The sequence below is a fragment of the Hordeum vulgare genome, chromosome 4H (genome assembly GCF_904849725.1).
Source record: "Hordeum vulgare subsp. vulgare chromosome 4H, MorexV3_pseudomolecules_assembly, whole genome shotgun sequence".
Lineage (NCBI taxonomy): Eukaryota > Viridiplantae > Streptophyta > Magnoliopsida > Poales > Poaceae > Hordeum > Hordeum vulgare.
Genome location: NC_058521.1, coordinates 460208570 through 460227866, shown reverse-complemented (window position 1 = coordinate 460227866; position 19297 = coordinate 460208570). Strand labels below are relative to the sequence as shown.

Below are 19297 nucleotides of genomic sequence, written 5' to 3'. Positions count from 1 at the left end.
AGGCCGGCTGATGCACGGGGCGCAGATGAGGTGCGGATGGTGGTGGTGAGAGCCATGTGCGTGGCCCGTATCCGCGCCATCTTCATCCGCCTCTCCTCGAGCTTGAGGTACGCCACCACCTTAGCAAAGGTAGGCTCCGGGATGTGAGTAAGGTTGGAGGCCGCGTTCCCAAAGTCGTCGTTGAGACCAAAGGTGAGGGTGCTGATGAGGAGCTCATCGCCAATCGTCTCGCCAAGATCACGAAGCTCATCGACAATCTTTTTGAGGCGCATGAAAAAATCATCGATATATGAGTCAAGCTGGTGGCACCAATAGAACTCACCATGAAGAAGGACCTTGTGCTGAAGTTTATTGTCGGTGAAGAGGCCATTGAGCTTTGTCTAGGCGGCGTAAGCGTCATCATCATCGCACACCACCGTGTGGAAGAGATCCTTGGAGATGGTGAGGTAGAGCCAGCGGATGATGGTGGCATCGAGGATCATCCTGTCCTTGTCGTTCACCATGAGACGAGAGAGTCCACGGTGCCATCGATGTGACCATGGAGCAGGTACTCGCGGAACACCAAGGAGAAGTACCTCTTCCAGGCAGAGTAGGAGGCGGAGGGCTGGTCAAGGATCACCGGAACACGGTCGAAGATGTTGAGTTTGCGAAGGAGGGTGACATCCGGGCCGGCGAACAGATTGCTGCCGTAGGAGACCGAGGAGCTCAGAGAGACCATGGCAGCGGGCGTGCGGCGGCATCGGAAGGTACGAGTGAGGGTGGCGGAAGTGGTGGAGGTGGGAGGCGGCGAGGCATCGTGGCACGGCGGCGGCGACGACAACTGAGAAGAGCGGCGACGTGTGGCGGCGGGAGGATGCGGCAGCGGCGGCTGTGCGATGGAGGTGCGGCGGTGGTGGCGGCGACGCGAGAGAGGGTGCGGCGGCGGCGGCTGCACGAGAGATGACGCGGCGGCGGCAGCGGCAGCGGCTAGGTTAGGAAGGTGGAGGAAACTGATACCATGTAGAGACTTAGATTTGGGCTGTGCAACTCTTAATATTGATTGGGTGCACGAGGCGCGTATATATAAGGTACAAGATGGGTCTCAACCTCAACTATACAATGAACTAGGAGGTGGGCTTATGACAATATACATGCACAAATATAAAATCAACAGAGGAGGTCGGAGTGGTTGCGGAGGACACGAGGAAGCGGGCTACAAAGGCCGTGACTTGCCGACAACGACCAATTTTAGCGCGGCGACAGGTGAGGTAGAGCTTGTCGACGAGGGGCGCGTGGCTGCGACGGTACGGGGCGGTGGCAGCGGCATGAGGGCGTCCGAGCATGAAAGTTCACGCGGTTTTAGCCCGTCAAAATTATGCATACAGGTCAATCTTCATATAAATGTGAGGGGAGAGGGAATTATGCGGGACCCGTAAAAAAGGTGTGAGTTTACGGAAGATGTTGGAGGGCTATTTTTGCCTCAACTACTTGTAAATTTCTAAAAATTTAAGGGTACATGAGCTATTGGAGTTGTTGAGTCCATTGATATGACTTTGACAAGCCAATCCTGGATAATTTAACTTTTCGTCGACAGACTGACATTTTTTTCTTGAAAATCTGCAAGTAGCTGCTTGTGTAGGTATAAGATACTCCAAATGCCAGTGCATTTTGGTCTTCTCTCCCTGTAATAAAATACATTGATAGGAATAACAAGTCAAGGTGTTGAGGTCATAACCAACTGTAAAACTTTGTTGTTGCTTCAATTGAAACTATTTGAATTATATATTGATCTTGTGTGAAGATGGCATATGATATTTATGGTTCCGCAGCTATTAGGTTCATTTGTCCTAATTTTCAAGGGGCCATATAGAATGCCAAGGCTTGAATTGGGGATGTGCAACAGCTGTGGCTGTCCAGTGTGCACTATTATTCCTAAACAAATCAAAGAACTCCTTCTGAAATATGAAGTGGCTTCTTTGACTAAGATCTGCCTGTGACAAGTTGTTTCAGAGTCACAGAGATATCATGCAGCATGTTTCTCTGTATTGTTTTCTGTCTCCACCGTCACACGATTTCAGTCACAAAGTATGAACAAGCTTTGCTTCAGTTACAAGTTTGCAAGATCTTCTTTTTCTCCTTGTTATGAGGGGGAATGGATCTATTCATGGACCAGAGCAAGTCAACTGCAAATTAGCTGCAAAAACAACACTTATATGGCAATCAGTTGCTCACGATGTCAAGTCTTGTGCAAAACTGAACTTCTCTGACGCTGAATCTTGGCGCTGCTGCTGATTTCCAAGATGGATCTGCTACCGTTGTGCACTTGTGCTTTATGATCTTATATGCTTAGGAATTTCAGGTAATCCTTACCATGGCGGTGATGATGCATGAGGTAGCTAGTGCGTCGAGACTGATTCACAATTTTCTGAGCAAAAAAAAGTTTGTATTTACGTATGTACAGTTCCGGTTACATTCAACAACAGAGCACTTGGATCTCCACTACTTTCAATGCTAGGAAAGGAGATCATCAGAAAGACCAAAAAACAACTAAATGTGTTTCCCTGGCTTCATCGCTGGGACGTCGCCGCCGCCGGGACGGCAGAAGATATCTGGAAGACCTCCGGGTTCCAGTCGCCAGCTGCGACGTCACCGTCAATGACGAACCCGGCGAAGGTGAGGCTGTGCGCATAGTACTTCTCCGCTTGCCCGCCGTCGTCCTGCACCACCACCAGCTCCACCGCGTCATCGCTGGCGGCGTGAGTTTTCAGCGGCGCCACCCTTCGGCTGCTGCCGCCCAGCTCGCCTCGGTTCTGTCCCGACAACGCGCGGAACAACGCCGACCATCGACCGCTAGGTCGCGCTGCCGACATTGTCCGTAACGTCGACGGGACCCACCGCCCGCTTGATGGGCTCGCGGCTGCAGCGGCGGTCACCGCGCTCATCGCTCTGCGGAGCCGCTTGGCCTCCTCGATCTCTCTCCTCAGCCTCTCCGGCAGCCGCAGCGTGAATCGATCCACGCGCTCCTCCGCTGTCTCTGCCGACTGCTGATCAGACACGGCATCTTCAACTGGTGCTGGATCCGAAGTCTCGACGGTTATCACCGTGTCGTTGCACGTCTCTACCTGAGCAGCGAGATCAGCGGCCAGGACATGGCCGGCGGCGGCGACGGCGGGGTCGGCCAAGTCGGCTCGGCACACCGGGCAGGTGACGTGCGCCGAGAGCCACACGTCGATGCACGCCGCGTGGAAGACATGGCAGCACCCGGGGAGGAGCCGGAGCTTCTCCCCGTCGTCGGCGAACTCGGCGAGGCACACCGCGCACTCCAGAGCCCCGCGGCCGGCCTTGACCGCCATCGCCCTCGCGTACGTCAGCACCGGCAGCGCCTCCATCGCGGCGACGTCGAGACCAGGACGCCTCCTGCTACGGCTAACCGCGGACGAGAATGCGGCTGCCGCAGCTGCCGCGACGGCAGCGTTGGCGTTCGCGGCGGCACCACCTCGGCGCGCGCCCGTGGCGGCGTCCGCACAGCGGCGGAGGTACGCGGAGAAGAAGCCGACCAAGAAGAGGGCCACGATTACACCCACAAAGAGGATCGAGGTGGCAACGTTAAAGGTCCCGCTGCCAAGTCCTCCGGCAGTTGGCGGTGGGGGCGGTGTTGACGCCCCAGCGAAGGTGGCGCCAGCCGTCGGCGGCGTGAGGATGAACTGCGACGAGGCGGGCCGGATTCCTGCGAGCACAAGGACTAGAAGTCGGAGGAATGGACGGTGGCGGTGAATGCATGTAGTACTTGGCGGTGAGGGCGCCATTGGCGTGCAGGTGGAGGACGGGATGTGCAGCGCGGAGGGAAGTGCGGCGGCGTGCGTGCGATCGAGAGGGAAATTGCATATGAAGTGGTGGAGACGTGCAAGGAGTGACGTGGGAACGAGTAGGAGTCAAAGTTTTGTTTTGGGTATCATGGCTTCCGGCACCTTTGCGTTTGACATTGTTAATTCCGGGACCAAATTAAGCGTGTTTTCAATGCTAACATGTGTGTTTAGATAAAGTCAAACACACTTTGTCGTCGGTGATTAGACGTGTAAGGGGTCGGGGACGACTACCTAACCTCCTTTTGTGCCCCCATATATCTTAAGCAAAACACAGTGAGCCTCGTGTGGGGTTTTATGGATCATAACTCTGAGATCGCAATTCGATTCTTTTGAATTGAGATTCCGAGGCCCTGTTTGTTTAAAAAAGTTTAAAGATTTTTTTTAATACCCAACTGAAAAGTTTTTAGTCCCTATCCGTTTGATTTCAGAGACTAAACATGGACAAGAGATTATGCTAAAATATCATGTTACCCCTATTAATTAACTAGAGGTTATTAAATGACATGCTAAAAGGAGGAGCACTATTGGAAAAAGTCCTAAAAAATCCCATAAAGACTCTTCCTTAGGGACTTCTTTTTCTTTAATCCCAAATATCCATTTTTAGTCCATATTAGTCCCTCATGTTTGATTTAGATGGGACTAAAAAACTACTATTTTTAGTCACTACACCTAAAAGTCCCTTTAAATAAACACCCCCTCACTCTAGGGAAATGTGCGATGGAGAAGTGACTTTAGCGGTTTTCAGTATCCTCATGTTATACTTGGGTCTTTTTCTTTCATTAGGGCCAACCCTTTAGAGCTGTTGGGAAACTAGGCCCAGCCCATCGCGCGCGGTAGCGATGGCTGGCTTCCGTGCGTGGCACGAATCTAGTCCCTATTGTTTCCTCTCTTTTCGTTAGGTGGGTTCTTATCCCTTGATCCCCATACCCCTTTATAAAAAGAGGAAAAATAATCATTGTAATAGAGACCATCATTAATAAGGATTGTTTCCTCTCTACTTCTTGTGTTCTTCTACGTCTTGTGTTCTTCTACGTCTTGTGTGATTGTTTATGACCGTGCTCCGCTCCGCAACCTTAGATCGGATTCACTCGCAGGAGTTATGGAACACGTTATGAGCACGCTCCACCAACTCTCCATCGAGTCTGCGTTAAGCATGCTCTCGTCGATCCCACGGAGATATAAGATCGGATCCCACTCTTTGCAAAAAAGGATTCATCACGTTATCATGATTCCGTTTTTGACATTAGTTTATTTTTCAGACTTAATCTACCTGCGGTGTGGATTTCTCTCCCATGAACTGGCTAACGAACACGTCGCCGACCAATGTCGATGTTCATGGATTAAGAGAGACTTGTTGACTACACCCTAGGGAGACGGTGATGAGACGTACTCCAGATGAGCACGACACCGCAGCGATGTACCCGATGTGCACGCGTCGTGACGTCCCGCTGATGCATGATCTATTTTTCCGAGCTGCTATACTACCGCCGTCGTCACAGTGGCCCTGCTGGCCACGAACGCGTTGTGCCGACGCACTCTGTCGCGCTAGGCCCGACCCTGCCGGTCATCCAAGCCATCGCCGACCATGCCTCACTGGCCGCACCCGCTGCGACGCCGCACCTCGGTGGCCACTCGCCTGGCCGCAGGCCGCGCCCGCTGCACCGCCGCGTTATTCCCTTGGGCACCGGGTAAAATTTCTCTCGAGGCTCGTGCCTCTTTTCTTTTTTCTTGGTTGCCGCATGGCATTTGAGCTCGTGCCTGTTTATTTTGCTTTGCACTGACGCCATCAAACTGCCCGAGGCGGAGGCGTCAGCCCTCGAGGCCGAGTGAGCGCCGCACGTAGAGCAAGGCCGCATCGGCTGGGGCAACCGACACCGACGACCCCTCGTCCGAGGCGGCAGGCGACACCGCGATGCCTCCGGCCCCCGAAGCTCCCGACTCGAGGCCCCCGCCTACGTGCATGGAAGCACAGCCGCAGCCGACCCCTGAGGCGACGGTGCCGTCTGCTGGCGAGCCGGATGCTCCGTAGGTGGCCCATCCGGCGTCCGGGCCCGAGGCCAATGCGGCGGCCGGCGACAAATGTGCCCTTATCGGTTTGGGGGCGCACGCGACCTCGATAGCGCAGGCTGCGAGCGGCGGCAGCGGCAGCCGGACCCGCTCATTTTCGGGAGTGGTGGCGGCCTGGACGCAACTTCATGCCGTCCCTCTTGTGGTCGAGGCGAGCTCCTCGACCGCCGGCCATGTTACCGAAGCGCAGTCGGCTACGGGTGTGCTAGCTCGCTACAAGGGCAGGGTGGTCACCTTTGCCCAGTCGGCGGTGTCCAACCTCAAGGTGTTGGAGAAGGCGCTCCAGGTGAGCCCTTCACTTGTCTTTTCTCTTTCTTTCTGCCTGCTAGTGGGTGCGCGCCAGTGCACCCACTGGGTGAAGTCCCCGAGATTCAGGTCCGCTGCATGGCTTCATGGCAGCCGGGCCAAATCTTACTTCTTTCTATTCTCTTTTCGGATCGAGTAGACGAAGCGCGAGGTGATCTTTCAAGAAATGGTGGATTTGTGCCGCTTTGCCAAGAACTTCTACTTCAAGGTCCATACGGACCTCACGGCCCGGACGACCAAGTTGGAGGCGTCCAAGGGTAATTTCGTCTCCTTTTTCTTTGCTGGTGGGTGCGAGCGAGCACAACCACTGGGTGTAGTCCCCGAGATTCGGGGTGGCTGTGTGGCTCCACAATAGCCGGGTCAAATCTTACTGCCTCGTATCGTTGCAGTCTAGCCGTCCTCTGACTCTTCCTGTGCAGTGGCGGTTGTTCCCGTGGCACAGGTGGAGGAGCTACACAAGTCGCTTGCCGATGTTCGGAGCAAGCGCGACGAGGTTGCGGGGGAGCGTGACCCGCTGTAGAAGGACGTGAGCGCCGAAGAACCCGCTGCAGAAGGACGAGGTGGCTCGGCTCGGGGAAGTGGCACGCCGAGCCCAGGAGCTCAAGAGGGGAGCGGACATGGAGGTGGCCAACACGTTCGACATTCTTCGTGGGGTGGACAACATCTTCACTGGTAAGCGTCGATACCTTTGCCATTGAGTTTAGCCGGCCTCCCCCTTGTTTCTTATTTTATTTCTACGGGCCAGCTCGTTTCCGAGAGATGCAGGCACGGGCGGAGCGCGCCGTGGAGGCGCGCCGGGAGTTGCAGCTTCGAGCTGGTTGCAGGCCGACCGAGGATGCCAACTCGTCGGCAGCGGAGGTGGCTCACGCCTGCGAGAGCCGGGTGGTTTACCTTTGACTCCTTTGGGACCGGCTTCTGTGGGCAGGCCAAGGCGTTGTGCTGGCCCTTTGGCCCGACCGGGCGGAGGGAGTTCTTGAGAGCCAGGTCGCGACGTGGCTGGAGCACGTCGCGGATCATTTCGACGCATGGAAGGCATCGATTGCGCGGTCCGACGCCAGGACCGCCTTGACCTTCGCCCTCTCGTGGTACTCCAACATCAATCTGGACCGGCTGAGCACCATGAGGGCGGGGTTGCAGGTGGAGCTGGCACGGAGGAAAGATGAAATTGGCTCCCACGCCCACGAGCTCGCCACCCACGCGACGCCGGAGGAGTACTTCCCCGAGCTCGACGAAGATGGCGTGCCCCTCCCGGAGGACAACTACGGCGTTCCCATTGTTGAGGGCGAGGAAGAGGTGGCGTCCAGCTCGGAGGAGCCCAAAGACGATAGAGTTGCCAAGACGGCTATCGGGGACGCGTACGAGTCTTCCGCCCAAGGGAAGGAGCCGCCTAGAGGTGACGCGGAGGCGCCGCCAGCTGGCGACACGGAGGTGCCACTAACTGGCAACGGTGCACTGTCGGCTGCCGAGACGGAGGTAACCTAGGAAGCGCCGCCGTCTCCCAACTCTTAGGCGAGCAAGACGACCACACCGGCTAGGATCGGGAAACGGCGCTGCCGCAGTCGGCCGTTTATCTTTCCTGATTTACTTTATCATCCAAAGTTTGTTATGAACAAGTCGACCCACTCGGGGTGTATTGTAACGTACTCTCGGCCTTGTGACTTTATCTTTTTTTCTATGCACTGCACTTTTAGTTTTAGCATTTTAGTTTTAGCATGTTGTCGTCTGTCTTTTTGTTCTCTTATCTTTCTTGCTTTGAATCTTTGTTTTCCCATGTGCCCCGCTCCTTTGCCTTTGTTCCTGTCGGCCAGCCAGCTTGCGGACTGTGGCCGAGCAAGGAGTGGGCTACGGAGGCGGGGTATCGGTACTTTAGATTTTTTTCAAGTTAGATATTTGAACCGTCTGGACTGTGCGGCCTGCTACTGCAACAAAGACCTTCCAACGGCGCCAGAAACAAGCGTGCTGACGGGAGACTATTCTTGTCTTGATACTCCTCAGCAACGGCACCAGGAATCCTTCTGCTACGACTACGCCTTTAGGGACTTCCTAGGCAAATATGCAAAGGATTCCCCGTGGCCTTGGAGCCTTGCGTTGGTGTTCCCTCAAAGCGGAAAGGGTGATGTAGCACAGCGGCGGTAAGTATTTCCCTCAGTTTTGAGAACCAAGGTATCGATCCAGTGAAGGTATATAACAAGTACCTGCACAAACACAAAGAGCTTGCTCCCAACACTATGAAGGGGTTGTCAATCCCTTATAGATTGTTTGCCAAGTGAGAACTAAAAGCAACAAAGAAACAAAGCAAAGTAAAAGCAAAAGTGGAAACGATAGGTGTGAATAGACCCGGGGGCCCTAGTGTTCACTAGTGTCTTCTCTCATGAAAGTAAGTAGACTATGGGTGACCGAATTACTGCCGAGCAATTGATAGAACCGCGCAAAGTCGTGACGTTATCTATGGCATGATTATATCTATAGGCATCACATCCAAAACAAGTAGACTGATACTTTTCTGCATCTACTACTATTACTCCACACGTCGACCGCTATCCAGCATGCATCTAGTGTATTAAGTTCATGAGAACAGAGTAACGCCTTAAGCAAGATGACATGATGTAGATGGACAATCTCATGTCTACAATAAAAGCCCATCTTGTTACCCTTGATGGCAACAACATGATGCATGCCTTGCTACCCCTTCTGTCACTGGGAAAGGTCACCACACGGTATGAACCCAAAACCAAGCACTTCTCCCATTGCAAGAATGATAGATCTAGTTGGCCAAACAAAACCCAAGACTCGGAGAGACTTACAAGGATATCAAATCATGCATATAAGAAATCAGAAAAGACTCAAATATATATCATAGATAATCTGATCACAAATCCACAATTCATCGGATCTCGACAAACACACCACCAAAGAGGATTACATCGGATAGATCTCCATGAAGACCATGGAGAACTTTGTATTGAAGATCCAAGAGAGAGAAGAAGCCATCTAGCTACTAACTACGGACCCGTAGGTCTGAAGTGAACTACTCACGAGTCATTGGAGGGGCGATGATGTTGATGAAGAAGCCCTCCAACTCCAAAGTCCCCTCCGGCAGGGCACCGGGAAGGGTCTTTTCGTGGATGCCCTAATTTTTTCTGGATTTTTAGGGAATTTATAGGCCAAAGACCTAGGGCAGGGGAGCGCCAGGGGGGCCACAAGCTTGGTTGCCGCGACCTCCCCCTAGCCGTGGCAACAGGGCTTGTGGGCCCCCTATGGGCCCACTTGCTTGGCCCTCAAGCCTCCCGATCTTCTTCCATTCTGGAAAAATTTATTTCGGGAATTTTATTCCGTTTGGACTCCGCTGCAAAATCAGATCTGAAAAGAGTCAAAAACACAAAAAAACAGGAACTGGCGCTTTGCACTGAATTAATAAGTTAGTCCCAACAAAGATATAAAAGGTAAACAAAACATCCAAAGTTGACAAGATAACAATGTGAAACCATCAAAAATTATAGATACGTTTTAGACGTATCAAGCATTCCCAAGCTTAACTCATGCTCGTCCTTGAGTAGGGAAGTGATAAAGAATGAATTTTCGATGCTTTCATGCTACCTAGCATAGATGTCCTTTGTAACTCCTCTTATGTGACGCGAATGTTCAAATCCATTAGATTCAAAACAATAGTTTCCTATTGACGTGGAAACAATAATAATTCAAGCAAACTAGCGAGATAATCATGAACTTTCAAAATAACAAGGCCAAAAGAAAGTTATCCCTACAAAATAATGTAGTCTAGCTATGCTCTATCATCATTGCACAATGAATTTAAATCATGCACAACCCCGGTATTGGCCAAGTAATTTTTTTCACACCTTTACCTTCTCAAACTTTTTCAACTCTCACGCAATACATGAGCATGAGGCATGGTTTTAGCACTATAAGTGGTGTGGAGTGTGGTGGAGGTTGCAAGACAAACAAGGAGAAGATGGTCACATTGACTAGGCATATCAATGAGCTATGGAGATGCTCATCAATAGATATCAACGTGAATTAGTAGGGATTCCCATACAAATGATGCACTAGAGCTAAGACTATGTGAAAGCTCTTAAAGAAAACTAGTGGGTGTGCATCCAACTTGCTTGCTCACGAAGACCTAAGGCAAATTTGAGGAAGCCTATAATTGGAATATACAAGTCAAGTTATATAATGAAAATTTCCCACTAGCTATATGGTGGTGACAAAATGAGAGACTCTCAATCATGAAGATCATGGTGCTTAATATGCACAAGTGTGTATAGGTGGTAGCATTGTCCCTTCTCTCTTTTTCTCTCATTTTTTTTGGATGGGCTCTTTTGCCTATTTTTTTTGGTGGGTATCTTTGGCCTCTTTTATTTCCTCACATGGGACAATGCTCCATCAATGATGATCATCACACTTACAACTCAAAACTTAGAGCAACGATGACTCTATATGGAATGCCTTCGGTAGTGTACCGTGACAATGATCTAGCATGGCATGGACACTAATGGAAACATCATGCTAGATATCTTACGATCATGCAATGGCAATGTAGACGTGGTGGCACATGTCATGGTGGTAGTTGCATGTCAATATATCTCGGACTGACTTTGAAAAAGCCATAATAGGTACGTATGGTGGTTGTTTTGAGGGAGGCTAACGGTGGGTTTTGTGCACCGGCGAAAGTTGCACGACACTAAAGAAGATAGTGATGGTGGAAGGTGAAAGTGCATCTAAACCATGGACTCAACATTAGTCATGAAGAACTCATATACTTGTTGCAAAAGTTTTATTAGTAATCGAAACAAAGCATTCAACGCATACTCCTAGGGGAAGGGTTGGTAGGCATAAACCATCGCGCGATCCCGACCAGCACACAAAGGATGACAATCAATAGACTAATCATGCTTAGACTTCATCACATAGCGGTTCACCATATGTGCATGCTACGTGAATCACTAACTTCAACACAAGTATTTCTAGATCCACAACACCTTATTAATATAACTTCAATATTACCATAACCACAACTCAAAACTAGTTGAGATGAATCAAACTTCTCTAACTATTCAATGCACATGAAGGTGGAAGTTTTCGTATCCATTTGGATAACTACCCCTTTTGAGACTACTTTCAAAGCATAGATCAACTACCAAGCCACGCACTGCCGTGCTCTAAAAGATATAAGTAAAGCACATAGAGCAAAAGCAACTAGCTCAAAAGATATAAGTGAAGCACATGTGAGCTGAATTGTCTACCAAAGGATATAAGTGAAGCTCGACAAAATCACGGTGAGTGCATGTCTCTCTCTCTAGGTGTGCAGAAAGGATGATTGTGACACAACAAAAATAAAAGATTCCTACGATACAAGACGCTCCAAGCAAAACACATAACATGTGGTGAATAAAAATATAGCCCCAAGTAACGTTATCGATGGATTGAAGACGAAAGAGGGGATGCCTTCCCGGGGCATCCCCAAGCTTAGGATTTTACGGCATACTTGAATCATCTTGGGGTTCCTTGGGCATCCCCAAGCTTGAGCTCTTGCCACTCTTTATCTTTTGGTCCATAAGAACTTCACCCAAAACTTGAAAACTTCACAACACGAAACTTAAACAGAAACTCGTGATAACATTAGTATAAGAAAGCAAACCACCACTTCCTTAGGTACTGTAGCAAACTTAAATTCTACTTATGTTGATGTTGGGTTACTGTATTTTCAATCTTGCATGGATAATACCCCCAATACTATCCATAGTTTCATCAAAATAAGCAACCAACACAACAAAAACAGAATCTGTTAACAGCAGACCAGTCTGTAGCAGTCTGTATACTTAGTATACTTATGGTACCTCCAAAATTCTGAAAATTTACGACCGTCTGAAGAATTTGCGTAGCAATCAGCACCAAAAAGAATCAGCTCAAAACTTCTTACAGAAAAAAAACGAAAATTCTTTTCGTGAACATAAAGTTTCTGTCTTTTCCAGCATGACCAAACGATCATCCCAAGACTAATCATAACGGTTTTACTTGGCACAAACGCAAAAGAAACACAAAAAACACAATCATAACAGAATTATGAAAGTGTGGAAAACACAAAACAGAAATAAAAATGATAGATTCATTGGGTTGCCTCCCAACAAGCGCTATTGTTTAACGCCCTTAGCTAGGCATTGATAAATCAATGATGCTCACACAAAAGACAAGAATTGAAGCATAACGAGAGCATCATAAAGCATGTGAAAATCACATCTAAGTCTAACATACTTCCTATGCATAGGCATTTTATAGGAAAACAGATTGTCAAGACAACCAATAGTTAGCATATACAAGGAAGAATAAAGAGACAATAGCAATCTCAACATAACGAGAGGTGATTTAGTGATATGAAAGTTTCTACCACCATATTTGATTTCATAATAATTACATGTGGGATCATATTTGATTTCAACAATGTAACTATCACATAGGATATTCTTTTCATGATTCACATGCATGCAAAGTTGACGCTCTTCAAAAATAGTAGGATTATCATCAACTAAAGTCATGACTTCTCCAAACCCATTTTCAATAATATTGCAAATATCATATTCATCATGAGGCTTAAACAAATTTTCAAGATCATAAGAAAAATCATCGCCCCACTCATGATCATTGCAACAAGTAGTGGATATAGCAAAACTAGCATCCCCAAGCTTAGGGTTTTGCATATTTTTAGCATGATTGTCACTAATAGAATTTATAGTGAAACCATTGCAATCATGCTTTTCATCCAAGGAGCCCTCGTGAATCACTTCATAAATTTCTTCCTCGCAATTTTCAGATTCACGCATCTCAAGCAAAACTCCATAAAGATAGTCAAGTGCACTCAACTTACTAGCAATTGGATCAACATAATTGGATCTCTTAAAGAGATTAGCAAGTGGATGAGGATCCATATCACTAGATTTTCAGCAAGCGAAGATGCAAGCTAAAAGAAGGCACATGGTAACACAAGCAAACAGAAAGCGAGTGGAAGAAGGGCGAACGGAAAAAGGCAAAAGAAAACGGAAAAGGAGAAAAGGCAAATGAAAACGGGAAAGGAGAAAGGCAAATGAAAACGGCAAATGTGAAGTGGGGGAGAGGAAAACAAGAGGCAACTGGCAAAAAAAGTAAATGCAAGAGATGAGTTTGTGAGACCTACTTGGATAGATCTCTCCTTCCCAAGCAACGGCGCCAGAAATACTTCTGCTACTGCAACAAAAGACCTTCCAACGGCGCCAGAAACAAGCGTGCTGACGGGAGACTATTCTTGTCTTGATACTCCTCAGCAACGGTACCAGGAATCCTTCTGCTACAGCTATGCCTTTAGGGACTTCCTAGGCAAATATGCAAAGGATTCCTCCGTGGCCTTGGAGCCTTGCGTTGGTGTTCCCTCGAAGCGGAAAGGGTGATGTAACACAGCGGCGGTAAGTATTTCCCTTAGTTTTGAGAACCAAGGTATCAATCCAGTGAAGGAATATCACAAGTACCTGCACAAACACAAAGAGCTTGCTCCCAACGCTATGAAGGGGTTGTCAATCCCTTATAGATTGTTTGCCAAGTGAGAACTGAAAGCAACAAAGAAACAAAGTAAAGTAAAAGCGAAAGTGGAAACGATAGGTGTGAATAGACCCCGGGGCCATAGTGTTCACTAGTGGCTTCTGTCATGAAAGTAAGTACACGGTGGGTGAATGAATTACTGCCGAGCAATTGATAGAACCACGCAAAGTCGTGACGTTATCTATGGCAATGATTATATCTATAGGCATCACGTCGAAAACAAGTAGACCGATACTTTCTTCATCTACTACTATTACTCCACACGTCGACCGCTATCCAGCATGCATCTAGTGTATTAAGTTCATGAGAACAGAGTAACGCCTTAAGAAAGATGACATGATGTAGATGGACAATCTCATGTCTACGATAAAGTCCCATCTTGTTACCCTTGATGGAAACAACATGATGCGTGCCTTGCTGCCCCTTCTATCATTGGGAAAGGTCACCACACGGTATGTGTGAAGAGTAAGAGAAGAGAGAAGAGCAAATGATGAAAATCGCTGTCTCATTGATTGAAGATGTGGGTATATATACCCCAGTACAAAGGCGGTTACAAGGAGCAGTTGCTAAACTAAAGCAACCGACATAGCATGGATTATCCCTTAATTAAATATATTTAATTAATTCCTAACACTCCCCCTAATCAATGCTTGTCTTTATAATATATATCATGTTGATAAAGACTCCTCCTTGTATGTGTTTGCCTTCGAGAATGTTCATCATCTTCATTTTGAGAAATCGTTGTATAATCTTTAAAGTCTCCTCCAAAAACCCTGTGGGAAAAATATGAGGAGAATAGTGTAGATATGTTGCTAAAACTCCTTTAAACCCTGTGGGAAAAATAAGGAGAAAATGATACAACATATAATGATTATTGTCTCGTGATTACTCATTTGAGAAAAACTTTGTAGAAGGAGAAAACTCATCTTTGAGTTTAGAGAACAATAAATATGTCTTGAGTACTTTCTTTAAAAACCCCGATAGGGAAAATAGAAAGTATAACATATTATTTTTTAGAAGATATTGCCTCATTAAAAAACCATCATGAGAAACTTCGAGAGAAAACTCATAAAGGAAAAGAGTGCATTTCACATGCCATTGAAAAACTCCTTTAAAACCCAGTGGAAAAAATATAAGGAGAAAATGATATGGCATATATAGACACTTGTGTTTATATTATCTCATTAAAAACCTTTTATGAGAAACCGTTAGGGAAAACTCATCAAGGGAAAAAGAGTACAATATATGCAATTTGATGATTGTTAATAGGTTATAGTCTGGGAGATTACTCCCCCTGAACTTTGCAAATATGGAGTATGTCTCATACCAATGACATTGACATGAGATTGTGTATAATCTGTTGGATTATCACAATATTTTGTTTGCAAATTATTTCCTCAACTTTCTATAATCTAGAGGATAAGTAATTTCTGAGCAATGTGATTTATGATATTGCTCTTCATATAACCTGTAGGTATTGAGTAACACAAGTGGAAGTATCTTGATAAATCAAGTAATGTGATTCTGATGAATCTCAACCACATGATTTTGAGTGTGGTTAATCATTCTGCCAAATCATGCATATTTTGCAATGCTTTTAGATAAAGCAATTATGTTAGAATGATAATTGGAAATAACCATTAAAATTCATTTATATGACTTTCATGTGAAGGCTATTCCAGCAAATTCAGTCATTGATATGGCGTCATTGGGATCAAATAAAAAGCCAATATCATTACATCATATCATGGTCATATCTTCTATTTCCTCATGAAAATATCCAAGATTTACTGTAATCTTCAGATATAAGATGATAGTACTTATATCAACCATATACCTTTTGTTGGGGGTTGCACTCTGAATAAAGATAGCAAATATAGTGTCAGGCCTGACGTAGTTTGCAAGTATACGAGTGCTTTGACATTAGTGAAATATAGAACTTCACGTCCCAGTATCACTTCATTATCACCCCTAGGTATGAATGGATTTGTACCTTATCAAAGGTAGTATGACCATACATGTCTTTTGTTGATATGATATATCCAAATTGAACTTCTCATATATGTTTTGGATATATGTAGACTGATATGTATTCTTTGAGAGAATGCTTAAGTTGTAAACTTAAGCTAAATTTGGTTGAATCCAAATTTTCCGTCTTGAGATGATTTTATGTATGTTTAGGTCTTGTAGAGACATTGATGATGAAACCATCGATATACACTCAGGTGATATAAGGAATTCAAATTTGGTATTCCTTTGTTAACACATAAACAATCATCATTGAGTAATCCTTCGGAAGAAGAAAATCATTTAGTCGGTAGTACCATATGATTTCCGACTATTTTGAGCCATAGAGTGACTTACAAAATTTTACACAAATATGTTGCGATTTATTTTGGATTTGGAATTGTAAGCCCATCAGAGACTTCGTTATAAATTTCCAAAACGAGTAACTCATATGAGTATGTAGTTACTGCATCCATTAACTGCATGGATAATATTATTTGTACTGCCAATGATATTTGTTATCGAAACTTAATTCCACTCATACCAAGAGGGTATGTTACATCATAATTTGATGTCGGGTCTCTGCGTGAACCCTTTTGCTACAAGCCTTGCTTTCTCACCACCACATTGACTTTGTCTATGAATGAGAAGTTTTCAGTATTCCATATGGAAGACACTTATGAGGAGTATGTATTACTGTGGTAAATACCACTCGTTTGTAGAGCGAGGCTATTCTTCATTACTTGCTTCCTTTTATGTGAACCAACATGAGTGCAAGAGGCACTCTACCATGGATTTTTGGTTCAGGGCCCAAAAGGTTTTAGCAATTTTCAGAAGAAATATATGTCGACAAATGTAGACTTATGTTATATGATTCTGGAGGAATCAATGAAATTTGTGGAAATGTATTTATTCCTTTTAACTCCTTGTGATTTCCTACAAGAATGGAGTCAAGGTGTTTCGATGTCCCGACACGAAAACGTTTGTGCACATTTATGTCGGGCTTTGGATGATGAGCATCTAGTGAGGTGTTCTTTCAACTTGATGTTGAATTACATTTACTGGTTAAGGATTTGATTTCCTCTATTTCCGCGGAAGCATATGCGAGATTATATCTCGTGTGGTCAGATTTCTCCCCCTCTTGCTCTCATTTCGGGAGTAGAGTGGTTTATCAGGTACCTCCACTCTTTCTGACACTTTACTGCAGGAATATAATTGAGTAACACCTTTGTCATCAGTAAATGTATGTGGCAGATTTGCAATGTGTTGCAAATATGTGATTCTAAAGTTCTTGTTCAAATTCTTTGAGTACGTGGATATAAGGACTGAATGTGAATAACATTTCTAATTTATTTCTTGGCATTCTTTGTGGTACTAATCTCCCCCTAATGCCAGAAATGTCCTTATTGCTAATGCAATCAGCATACGGGCTATGAATAATTTTGATTGACGGATAAAATTTTTATTCCTCACATAGATCCCTTTTTTTGTGAGAGCCCATGGATGTATGCTGGAGTGGTGATATTGGTATGTAACCGTATTATCGCAGATAAGAAATACTTTGTTGATTTCCACGTAATTACTACAAGGGGAAAATAGTATGCTATGCAGTTGGTATGATTTATATCATACTTACGGTGTGTAATGCCGTATTTGTCTAGCATGATGCTAGTAAATTACGATTCTATAAGTTTGGTCATATAATTAATTTCATTATCTTTGATAAGATATTGAACTAAACCATTATGTGTATTACATAATGTATTATGTATAATCAGACATTGCTTGTGAAATGAGTTCAACGAAGTTGTCCATTCGAATGGATTTATCCCTTGTTTAGGATAACTTGCTCTTACTTTGAGAATTTGAGCAATTAATTTAGTTATATCATTCATGGTTTGTGTGACAAGAGACACATTGGAAATCATTTTATGAATGTTTCCATGAGTACCATGAAGTATCTATATAATACCACATAATGGTTGAGTAATCCACATATCTGCTGAATGTGTTCAAGGAAGAATGAGTGGCTCATTTAGAATTGTAAGGTGAGAGTGCCTTAAATTAATTTCTCCTATCACACATGTGATGCACATAAAATCTGATGATTTGGGAATTTTGCAACTTGTTAAGTTATGACCAATAGAATTATCCATAATTTTCCAATCAATCCCAAACCAGGATTGTAAGGCTTATAACCAAATATTTTGTAAGATTAGAAAAATATTTTATACGCAACAAAACTAAGTATGAATTGATTCATACATTCAAAATTTATCAAATATAATGTCTAGGAAATAGGATATTGGACATTATACTACATGTAGTAGTACAACTATAGGCAAACAATATTTTGGGTATAATTGGGATATTACATGAGGTCTCCGATATTACTAAAAAAATGAATTATGCAAACATATTATCGGCGCAAACGAATTGATCATTCTTTTCTTGCACTATATTTTTGGTTCTCCTTCTGATGAAGATTTGAGAACATCATTTACCAGAATAGTTCCGGTCGTATGTTTGCAAATTTTCAAATACCCCAATGAACTTATTTGCCTTTTAATAAACTCATGGTGTGGTTTGACCATATGTTTAAGAGTTTGTTAATCATATGTACGATATTCATGTAACCACACATTTGACAAACATAATAGTTGTCTTTGTGATCATTTGGAAATGATCAATTCCCAATTAAAAGATAATTCTGTCATTGGTTGTCCTTAGCCCCCACTTTACTTTGAATTCCTCATGGTTCTATTTGTGACCATTGACTTGCTTCTCAATACTAGCAAATATTTTGAAGCAATGGTATAGCACCCATTGGGTGAATATGATGATTTTAAGAAATAATATGTTTCTTTACCATGAAAATGGTAATGCCATCATAAGAGGATGTAAAGTGTATATTATGGGCTTTTCAATCGGATTCAAATATGAAAAATATTTGATCAAAAATATCTCAACTTAAAGTTGATTTTATAACTATCAAGATTGTAAGTTGCGATAGACTTGAGGCTTTGAAAGTTATTGGATGATCATTCCAAATGTGCTCATGGCAGCATGTTTCTCTTAAGGGACATATTCAAGGTGAATAAATATTCTTCCATTATGTACTTAGTTTGAGAACTAAGTGAAGTTGGGTGACAAACGAAATACATATGAACATACTTAGCTATTAAGAGAATAACCATGACACATATTCCAAAAGTGGAGTTATAGTGGCCACAAATGCCACATGTAGATATAATGACTCATGCCATGAATCATCTTACAATAAATACTCCAACCAAATCATGCATTTATTGTATTTGGAAATGTCAAACATGTGTTACTTGCAAATGCTAATGCATTTATTTAATTTACTGCTATGAGTAAGGGGCATCTATGAATAAATGATTTGTTTGATAACAATCATGGCCAAGGTGATCTTTGGTGACCCTGGGTGTATCCTTCAATACAACACATGTGATAAAATCATTACT

At 44.8% G+C, this 19297-nt stretch overlaps 1 protein-coding gene across 1 annotated transcript; it reads right to left on the bottom strand.

Annotated features, from left to right (window-relative positions):
- Positions 1-2410: 2410 nt before the first annotated feature.
- Positions 2411-3882, bottom strand: LOC123446614 (E3 ubiquitin-protein ligase Os03g0188200-like). The gene has a single exon (XM_045123188.1). The coding sequence runs from the start codon at positions 3783-3785 to the stop codon at positions 2547-2549; it is 1239 nt and encodes a 412-aa protein (XP_044979123.1). The 5' UTR covers positions 3786-3882; the 3' UTR covers positions 2411-2546.
- Between the last annotated feature and the right edge of the window lie 15415 nt (positions 3883-19297).